This window comes from Myotis davidii, unplaced genomic scaffold (genome assembly GCF_000327345.1).
Source record: "Myotis davidii unplaced genomic scaffold, ASM32734v1 scaffold390, whole genome shotgun sequence".
Taxonomy (NCBI): Eukaryota; Metazoa; Chordata; class Mammalia; order Chiroptera; family Vespertilionidae; genus Myotis; species Myotis davidii.
In genome coordinates, this window is record NW_006282748.1 from 531,191 (window position 1) to 542,153 (window position 10,963).

At 48.5% G+C, this 10,963-nt stretch overlaps 1 protein-coding gene across 2 annotated transcripts in view; it reads right to left on the reverse strand.

Annotated features, from left to right (window-relative positions):
- Positions 1-10,963, reverse strand: part of MATN2 (matrilin 2) — a 100,402-nt gene that overhangs the window by 28,172 nt on the left and 61,267 nt on the right. For both annotated transcript variants that reach the window (XM_006753182.2, XM_006753181.2), the window contains exons 5-7: positions 7,706-7,828; positions 4,300-4,422; positions 522-644 (exon numbers count right to left, since the gene is read on the reverse strand). In XM_006753182.2, coding sequence (XP_006753245.1) covers positions 522-644; positions 4,300-4,422; positions 7,706-7,828 — 369 coding nt within the window. The remainder of the gene's footprint in view (positions 1-521; positions 645-4,299; positions 4,423-7,705; positions 7,829-10,963) is intronic.

Genomic DNA, 10,963 nt, shown 5'->3' on the forward strand with positions numbered 1-10,963 from the left:
GTTATCTGTAACCGTATGTTTTCCTTGTGCCAGGGACAGTTTAAGAGATTGAAAGGGTCCTGATTATTCACCCTAACAACTTGAGATCAACCCTACTATTATCTTCACTTTCTTAAACAGATGGAGAAATCAAAGCCAGGTGAAGTTAAAGCATGTGCCCTGGGCCACATGTCCCGTGTTCGGGAGAGCGTGGACTTGACCTCAGGACGGTCTGACTTCATCAGTGCTCTTAACAGCGAATAACAACATTAACTAATATTTACTGAGTGCTTGTTACATGTCTAGCAGCACTTTTCTAAGTGTTGTATACATACTGACTCTTCTAATCCTCACAATGCAATCTATGAGGTAGGCAGCCCCATTTTATGGATGATGAAACTGAGGCAAGGAAGGTTACGTCCGTCAGATCATCAGGCCCACGGGACACCCAGGAACTCCAGAAGGCGTTGGCTGCTGGTGAGCCCGGGGGCCTGGCATGGCCTCTTCCCGCCATCAGCATCCCCACCCCCTGGCACACTCACGGCTGCAGGTCTTGCCGTTGGGGTCCAGGTTGTAGCCCCGGTGGCAGCGGCAGTAGTAGCCCTCCTCCGTGTTGACACACTCGTGCTCACAGCCCGGCTTCTTCAGCGCACAGTAGTTGATCCCTGTGGGAGAAAAGGCAGATCCCGCGTCAGGCTCGGGGCTGTCCCAGGGCTGTGAGGTCAGCCCCTCGCAGGAACTATTCCGGAAATAAGGTGCTCCGGGGGACACAGGAAACACCGCTCTGCTCTCCAGAGCTTGTCAGAAGGAGAACCTGGTACCTGAAGTGGTCTCTCCAGCCTGAGTCGTCCCCTTGGATGGCCGAAGAGCCGAAAAATGGGCTGAGGGCCACAGTCCCCAGCCTCGCCCGTCCAAGAAAGATGGGGAAGCTGAGAAAACTCAGCAGACTCTTCTTCCAATTAACCTGATCACTAGGGCTCCTAAGCAAGGAGGGCGCTGCCACCCGCAGTGCATTTGACAGTGACCTTGCACAGCACGAAGACAGAATAAACAAAAGCTCATCTTGCAAGATAACCAGTTACTTAGCAGAGGCAGGACGTGGCAGTTACATCACGAAGGATCCACATGCTCACCCTCGCTCTGAGTGAGACCAGGACAGCACCCGTATCAAGCACCTGGAGAAGAGACGTCTCGGATGCCGCCGCCCATGTTGCAGTTTTGTCCTAGAGCAGTGGCTGGCAAACCGCGGCTCGCGAGCCACATGTGGCTCTTTGGCCCCTTGAGTGTGGCTCTTCCACAAAATACCAAGTGCAGGCACACACGTACAGTGCGATCGAAACTTTGTGGCCCATGCGCAGAAATCCCAGGTACTGAAAAATAAAGCTGTCTGTCCCAGATCACACGGCCAGTACGCGTGACGCTGCCCTCACACCTCCCAGCTCAGTCCAGATGCGGACCCCACCCCCAGTCTCCAGAGACAGGGCGCACCAGCGGTGGTACCAGCACAAGCAACCCTGGAGCACATGGGTCACACCCACGTCCGGTTCCACCCCGGCCCCAGCTAGACAGTCAGGACACTCCTGGAGTCTGTGCTTTGCACGGCCGCCTTAATAAATGTATGCCTTAAATCATTGACAGCACTCTTCAGAAAAAGAAACTGTGCCCAGATGAGGAAGAAGAATGAGTCCTGGCCAAGGGTCTTTGCTTCAGTAGGATTCTGCTTGAGCATTTTTCCCCCCAGTTTAATTGGATGACATCAAATTCCTTTGAAAAATAGATTTCTTATTAAATTTGAAAATAGCCCACATCCATTAACCGCCTATTAAATGTAAATGGCTGTACCCTTAGTTCAAGATTTGTAATGCTCTTGAGACCCTCAGACTCCTACTAACAAACTCCAGATTTTAAAGCCAGTTTCTTTGCTTCCCTCTTGCATGTCATGCTCCGGAGAGACAGTGAGCGCTCGCTTCCGTGAACAGCGGGATGCCACCACGGACACTGGTCAGGGGCAGCTCTGAGAGTCTGACCTCAGGACCCGAGGGCTGGGTCTGCAGCAAAGACACTGGAAAATGCAGTGATGAGGCAGGACGCTGGGAGAAGGGCTGATGAGGACATTGGGTTTAGGAACAAGTTCCATTTCTCTTGGATGAAAAAGTAGGGCACCTGGCTAGAGAGGAAATGGAACTATAATCGCTGAAGATACTATGTTAATGAGCACTAGGGACTCTGGGCCGGGCCAAAGCCCGCAAACAGGCCCATCTGTGGGCCAATTTTTGGTGGTCACTACTCCTGGATGGTCACTACCTCTCGCCCCTTGGTTCCTGGCCTCCCCCCTCTCTTGATAATGATGCGTGCACTGCCTCCGGCCCTACTCTTATTCCTAGTGCCTCTCCAGGCAGGATGTGGAGAGAGTGGCGGGGTGGAGGGAATCTCAGATGACTGGCATGAGATGCAGAGCTTCAAGCAGATGCTCTCCACTGACCCGCATGCCTGACTCGTTCCCCCGCCCCTCCGTTAGTAACGCGAAGGAGCTTGCAGGAACACAATGAGTGCCTGAGTGGAACCAGATCTAATTATCCCGCACATAAGAGCTTTGGGTCCACAAATATGAGTCCACCTGCAAGTGATTTTCCCTGGGCGTAGTCAGCCATAGACACATTTACCCGTAAAAATAAAATAAAATAAAATAAAATAAAATAAAGGTGTGAATAGCAGAGAAGAGTGGGGCAAGGCCAGAAAACTTGGCCCTCTACCACATGGCGTGCATGTGTGGTCTAATGGAAAACATTCCGTCCGATTGTTTTTACATTCTGTATGTTCTCAGTTAAAATTCCCATTTAATGCCTGAGTGTTTCCAGGGTTTGCATCCTGGCACGGCAATGGGAATTACCTTCCATAAGACAGGCTCAGTTTCAACGTATGGGCTCTGCAGCCACCTGCCAGTGTACCAGGTTTAACGCTCATTAGAGCGAGTGTGTACGCGGACACAGGCTATAAGCAGGATGTGGCATAGCTCGGTTTAGTTAGATAGTCACCAGTGCTTTTCCAAAGAGATCTATGGTCAAACCTTTTAACGCTCAGTCCTGTGATGTGTGGAACTGCTGTAGACACTACCAGGAACAGGTGGGAGAAGGAACACATGAGAATATACACCCCTACATGGGAGTTCCCGGGAGTTCTGTGCACCGACTGTCAGGAGAACGCGAACTATTCAGTGTGTCTAAGTGCGGACTGACGATGGGAGTACTTTTTGAAGACATTCGCAACGTGCAGGCCTTAAAAAGGCCATCTTCCCAACAAGATTGAGTCACTCAAATAATGGTTGCAATTTCTCCAGGATGACGAATCTCAGAGAGACCCATGGACTCATTCATTCATTCAATAAATTGTGTCAGACCTCCATGGGCCAAAACTTCGAGTTGTTGAGGATTCAAGAATGAGAAAAGGGTAGAATCTCTGTCCTTGTGGAATTTCCAGTCTAGTGTCCCTCAGGAACAGTCTAGTCCAGGGGTGGGCAAGCTTTTTGACTCGAGGGCCACAATGGGTTCTTAAACTGGACCGGAGGGCCGGAACAAAAGCATGGATGGAGTGTTTGTGTGAACTAATATAAATTCAAAGTAAACATCATTACATAAAAGGGTATGGTCTTTTTTTTTTAGTTTTATTCATTTCAAACGGGCCGGATCCGGCCCGCGGGCCGTAGTTTGCCCACGGCTGGTCTAGTCTGATTTAAAGAGATCCCACGTGGGGGGTCCATGCCCGAGATCCCCAGGCAGGCCCTTTGAAGTGCCAGCTGACAGGCATTGGAGTCACTTGGCACACCCTTAGTATCAACCTGCTGGCACCACGTACGCTTGAATGGGATGGGGCTGCTCGGACTCTTATATTTTTCCTTCCTTCATCTCCAAGGGGATAGAGCTGCAATGTCCCCCACTTAGCAGCTACCAGTGCCTTCCCTTGAAGGACTGGGAGAAACCAGCTCCTGTCACCTCCTGTCTCGGGGTCCAGTCGTTTCTTTCTCAAAGTCCCACATACATGCTGTGGGGGTAAGAAGGAGGGAGCATGCACCCCCACTTAAGGCAGGAGAGAGCTTCAGCTTGGGCTCGACCTCGCTAAAGGAATCCAATGGGCACACCTGTCTATTCCATCTCTTTATAAAAGCCATCCCCATCACAGGATCGCGAGACAACGGTAAGATAAAGGGCCAGATAATATCGGGAGACATAAATGTCGTGTGTGTCTTGCTTGAGATCTGCCAGGAAAAGGAAACTTGTGGAGCTTTTAGCGGGGCGAGCCCTTTGCCAACACCCAGGCACTTACTTTTGCAGGTTTTCTGATCTGGATTCAGGGTGAAGCCTTTTAGGCAGCGGCAGGAATAGGAATCATCCGTGTTCACACACTGGTGCTGACATCCATGATTCGGTGAGGCACAGTAGTCTATCTCTGGAAAGAAGGAAAAATCATATTAATAATAATAATTTAAAAAAGCAATAAACCTAGCATAGGAAAACCACGGGGTTTCCAGTCTTAACAATTTCCATATTTAGGGATATGGGCCTCAAGAATAGAATTTTCTTGACATGTCCCCAGTGGTTAGAGCAGCCGTTCTCAACCTGTGGGTCGGGACCCCTTTGGCGGTCGAACGACCCTTTCACAGGGGTCGCTTAAGACCATCCTGCATATCAGATATTTACATTATGATTCATAACAGTAGCAACATTACAGTTATGAAGTAGCAACGAAAATAATTTTATGGTTGGGTCACAACATGAGGAACTATATTTAAAGGGCCAGAAGGTTGAGAAACCACTGGGTTAGAGTGTTGACCTGGGCACCGAAGCGTCATGGGTTCGATTCCCGGTTAAGGGCACATACTTGGGTTGCAGGTTTGATCTCTGGGCCTGGTTGAGTTGCGTGCAGGAGGCAACCATTTGATGTGTCTCTCTCACATTGATGTTTCTCTCTCTCATCCCCCCCTCTCCCTCCCTTCCACTGTCTAAAAATCAGTGGAAAAAAATACCCTCACTGAGGATTAAATGTAAAAAAAAACGATGCCTGCCTTGATTCTGGGCCTTTACCTCCATCCCATCCGTCTGCCCTTTTAACTGGTCTCCATTTCCCAGTTCTTGCTCCTGTACCTGGCAGGATCTGTCAAGTGTCTCAGTTCTGACAACAGGACTCCGCCCATTTCTTACTCTCACAGCTTTCCAAGGACTCTGGGGTCTCCTTTCTCTTACCAGTTCCCTCCCGAGGCCTGGCTCCCTGCCCTGCCCCCAAACATGGTGGGAGGGGGGCCCTGCCAGAACTCCCTGAGTGCCAGCACCTTCTCTGCCCACGTGTTGGGGCGGCCCATTTCTGGGTCTTGACTCCGAGCCCGAGACTGCTGAACGGGCGGGCTCCACACCTCAGTGGTGAGACCTCACAGCTGGAGCAGCCCCTTCCCTGCCTCCCAGCCAGACCTCCCCTCCAGCCCCCCCACACTGCACTATCTACTTCCAGGGTCTCCAGGCTTGCACCATCTCGGGGCGTGTAATTCTCCACGTCCCAAGAGATTCTGGGACAGGAGACACGTGGGGCCTCAGTGTGGGGGTGATGGTGAGGCCCTGGGGTTGGGGTTGGAGGAGGCAATGAGGTGACCCAGCCGGGGAAGGACCTCTGTTCAAGCAGGAAGGAGGCTGGATGGATGTGCTTTCCTCCAGGCCTCGTCCCGGGGTGGCTGCAGCCTCCCCACCTGTGCCAGCCCAGCTGGTCCCCTCCTTCCCTTAACTCCTGTTGGGGGTTTGTGTGCCTCACACGGTCAGCGCTCGGTCATATAATACTTCGTGTGGTGACCGAGCTGCTCCGTGTGCTGTGTCCCCAACCGGCTTCCAGGGGAAGCCTGGGGCCAAGTCTTGAATTTTTTATGCACTATTTGGGGCAACAATAGGAATCGTCCCTTTAACACATTTGTGCTAACTTAGCTCAGGCTCCTGGTATATGCTCAATAAATACTCATCTAAAGTCTCTGAAGCCAGTATCATCCCTTAAAAGAATTTGCTCGGCACCAGGCAATTGGCCAAAGGGCTGATACGGAGGAGCTCATTTAGTCTTCAAGACAATGCTAGGAAATGAGCAATATTATCATCCCTATTATAGGGAGGAAACTGGGGCATAAAGACCTTGCCCAACGTCACCCAGGGAAAAAGCAGCGGAGCTGGGATGTGAACTGAGGCCGAAGCTGCCCCTTTGAAGGAGAGAACTGACTCATCAGACCAGCAACCACAATTCCCAAGCCGTTCCACAGTGCAGGCTGCTGGCTGATAGTTCAGGATCTTCAGAAAGAAGGGAGACCAGGAACAGTCCATTCACACATTTACTTGTTCTCTCCGTGATGTGCTGGGGGTGCCTATGAGCCTGTCGGGCTCAGATCTTTGCACCTCTTCCAGCTCCTTGCTGCCCCAGCTCCTTGCCTTATTCACTGCTACTGGCACATGGTTGGGAATCCAGAAATGTATGTTTTGACGCACTGTGTCTCTTACAGTTCCATACTCCACCCCTCCTTCCAGCTCTGCTGCTTACAAGCTGTTGATATGTAGAGATTGGCAAGCAAGCTTACGTTTCAGGAGTTTGGGGGGGATGTTTTTTAAAAAAACTATGCAGTATATGCTAAAATACATAATAGAGGTATTTTAGAAACATTATGAATACATGAACTTTTTGTAAATTGAAATCCTACTTTCCCATTGATGTTTGTTTGAGAGATGACTTATTTTAAATTGCTATTAAACTACACGTTTTAAAAAATGCTGTGGCTCAGTGGTTGAGTGCCAACCCATGAACCAGGAGGTCACAGTTCGATTCCCAGTCAGGGCACACGCCTGGGCTTCAGGCTCAATCCCCAGTAGGGGGCGTGCAGGAAGCAGCCGATCAATGGTTCTCTTTCATCATTGATGTTTCTCTCTCTCCCTCTCCCTTCCTCTCTCTGAAATCAATAAAAAACATATTTTTAAAAAAACAAACCAACCAATGCTGGGCCCTAATACTTTAGGAATAAGCTCCTCTCAGGTGAACCTCTCTATGTGAGTTTAATAACGCACCACATGATCACTTATGTGTTGTGACATACCTTTACATTTAAAAGAACACTTTTGGAATTCTCTTGTAAACTCGTGATCACCGTTAGCTTATAGATCTTTATGGTCAGATTTTTGGAGACTCAACGTAATTCTGATTTGTGTGTGTTTAGTTCAAATAGAACTATGTCGCTAAGACAAAAAATGAGCCGTTCGTTCCCTGCAGCCACCCTCCCCGACCCAGGACAACCATATGCAACTCCTTCTGGCTCAGGGATCGTCCTGAACTCGTGTGCAGTCGGAGCTGAAGCCCACAAGCCACGAAGCGTTACTGAAAGGATTTCACAAGCCCATTGACACTGACGGGCATGGCCAGGCTGCGTCAGCGCGAAGTCAGAGTCTGACTGTCCCCACGCTCGCTTGGCAGAGGCTGAAAGAACAGCCCCACGTGTGGTCTCTGAGGAGGACACCTTCATTAGGTGCCTGGGAGGGTGACTCTGAGATAGCGTGGGCGACAGTCTTAGGACGAGTTAGGAAAGGCCTGACAGAGGAGGAGCGGCGGCAGACGGGATGGCACCCCTCCGCACACAATCCCACGCTTCTCTATGTTTGGGAGGTCTCCATGGACACAGTGCCCAGCCCCAAACGTTTTTTGGCTGCTGTCTGTGACTTACTCGTGCACGTTTTTTTATCTGGATTAAGAGAAAATCCTTTAGGGCACCGGCAAGAGTAGGAGCCGTCAGCGTTCACACACTCGTGTTCGCACCCGTGGTTTTCTGAGGCGCAGTAGTCCACAGCTGTAAAGATGAAAACAGAGTTGAAGTAGAAACACAAACTGGGGTTAAAAGGATGGTAGAATGGAAGCTGACTTACAAGGAACAGAAACAGGGATTAATATTGTTCCCCCAAAAGGAGTATGAGTAAATAAACATGAACCAAAGGCCCCCCACAAACATAAACACCAGGAGCCTAGATCAGGCAACTTACACCAGAAGATAAACTAAAGGGCACATAAAGCATTGTAGTTCAACGGTAAAGAAATGCAAACCAAAACAATCACAAGGCACACTTACATCTACTAAACTGCAAAATTAAGGCTAAGCTAAAATCAACGGTGGCACCCTGGAGGGTGTGGCTCGGTTGGTTGAGCATCCTCCAGTGCACCAAAAGGTCACCGGTTCCATTCATGGCCTGGCAGAAAAGAATTCGATGGCTCAAGGTTTTATCACACTACTCACGATTTTTTTTTAAAAAAAATGTATTTTATTGGTTTTAGAGAGAGAGGAAAGGAGAGGGAGAGACAGGATTCAGGCATTGCTGGGTCCTGAGACCTGTCCTAGAAAAAACCCAAGGTGTCAAATCCCCCCTGACCTGAATGAAGGCCACTCACTGGGGACAGCAGATGAGACCAGCGTTAAACATGGAGGAGCCAACCTCCAGGCATGTGAACCTAAAAGCTTTTTAAGGCCAAGAGCGTTCCAGTCCATTCAACCCTGACATCCTTGGATGCGCGTCTGGGTGCTCTGCATAACTTCCTTGATTGCAAAATTGAAAAGAGAGGCCCAGTTTAGGGGGCAGATGAAAGAAGGTGATTTATGTGTATAACCCAGCGATGCCTCTGCTATTCCAAGTCCTCATCTACTTCAACGACATCCTCTCTTGGTCATTTTGTCTGAAATTTTTCCTCTCCCCTTTACAAACAGAAAGAGTACAGCCGTCCCCCCTTATCCACAGGGGGTACATTCCAAGACTCCCAGCGGATGCTTGAAACCACAGATAGTACTGAACCCCACATATTCTGTTTTCTCCTATACATACCTACCGGTGATAACATTTAATTCATAAATTAGGCACAGTAAGAAACTAACAGCAATAACTAATAACCAAATAGAAGAATAATAATAGTATACTGTAATAAAAGTTACTGCACTGTACTCTTGAGGTGTGGTCATATGATACAATACCTACATATGAGATGAAGTGAGGTGAATGATGCAGGTATTGACACTTCATTAGGATACAACTGGCCTTCTGACAAGATGGCTACAAGTGACTAATGTGCAGGGCAGATTATCTAGCATGGATATGCTGAGCAAATGGGACGATTCATGGCCTGGCAGAAAAGAATTCGATGGCTCAAGGTTTTATCACACTACTCAGAATGGCATGCAGTTTTTAAAAAATATCGTGTGTGTTTTTTTATGGGTTTTAGAGAGAGAGAGAAAGGGAGAGGGAGAGAGAGATAGAAACATCTATGGGCTGCCTCCTGCATACCCACTACTGGGGATTGAGCCTAAATCCTTGGCATGTGCCCTGACTGAGCCACACCAACTGGGCAGAATGGCATGCAACTGAAAACTTATGAATTGTGAACCAATGTCACCCCCATAAATGTAATTTTTAAAAAAACTTATCAATTGTTTATTTCTGAAACATTCCATTCAATATTTTCAGATAATGGCTGACTGTGGGTAACTGAAGCCATGGAAAGGGAAACCGTGAATACGGGGTAACTACTATAATTCCCAGGCTATAGCTCTTTGGTCCTCCCGATCACAAACTGCTAAGATCTCAGGGTCAAAGCCCTCTCAACATGGTCAATCTCAGCCGCCTATGAGGGAAATCCATCGCTGTCTTTAAGGATAATACTTTGGTGCAAGCAAAGATAGCCTAAGATTGACAATCTCTGATGAGCAGAAGCAGGTATTTTAGAGAGGAGCATTTGGGTTTCAAAGTCTGTTGACAGAGTAAGAGAAACCAAACTCATCATTTAGAGAAATGGCAGAACCAATTCATTTGCAATCCATCACTCAACCATAGCCAATGATTCAAAAAAGAAAGTGAATGGCAAGTCCACTCTTTGAAAGATGAAAAGGGCAGTGGCCTCTGGCTTCAAGGGTTTACGATCTGCTTGCTCAGAGAGGATAGAAAATAGGATCAAAGTTACCCTGAAAGACAAGCCTGTCAGTAGCCACCAGGTGTGAGCACGTACAGCAGAAAATTCACCCTCAAAAATGGGCTTTGAAAAAGGTACAGTTTGACAGGGACAGATGGCTACTAGACTCCCTACATGTGGCTACAACCCAAGACTCAAACCCTCACTCTCCCTCACTCCACACTTCGGATACCCAGGAAGTAGTGTTGGTAGAAGTAGGAGTAGTAATAAATTACTTTACTCTACATTATGGATGAAAAAAAAAACCTGCAGAAGTTAAACGATTTCTGCAAAGACACATGACTAGCAATAGCAGGACTGGATGTAAGCCCAGGTCTTACTGTATTGAAGGTCCAGATGCCTTCAAAACAAACAAAACCACAGAAACATTCAAAATGAAAAACAGACAGAAATGAACATTTAGGAAGAAATGGGCTATGCCGCTTCCTGACTGCGTCCTGGTTCTAACCTCTCCCCGTCGGACGAGTGCTGTTTTCTGCTCCCCTCTTGGCCTGTCCCTACTGGTGACCCACCTCAACCTCAGACTCACCTGGTCGAAAACGACTCATTATCTTTTCTAAAAATCTGTTCCCATCACTTTTCCATCACTGTCGTCATCACTCAGAGTCATGGAAGCTCCATCTCAGCAGTCACTAGTGACTCTTCTTCCCCCCTTTTATTTATCCATCTTCTTTCATCCCTACTCCGTCCCTCTCCATTCCTCCAGTCGCTACCCAAACTCTGGCTCTTGTCCCCTCTCACCTGATCGTGACCATAGACTCCCATGGTCTTCCCATCCCTCACCACCTTCCTCCTGGAACCCATGCCGCAGTTCACCCCAAGGTTAAGTTTCCTAAGAGGAGGCTTTGCCTTCGTCACTCCCAAACACAAGTCCTTCGGGAGCTGTTTCTCAGAGGGGACATCCATCCTCTTTCTGTGATTTTCAAAGCTCTGAACAGTCTGGTTGCCCCTGGTATCTTAACCTACCTCCCACCTG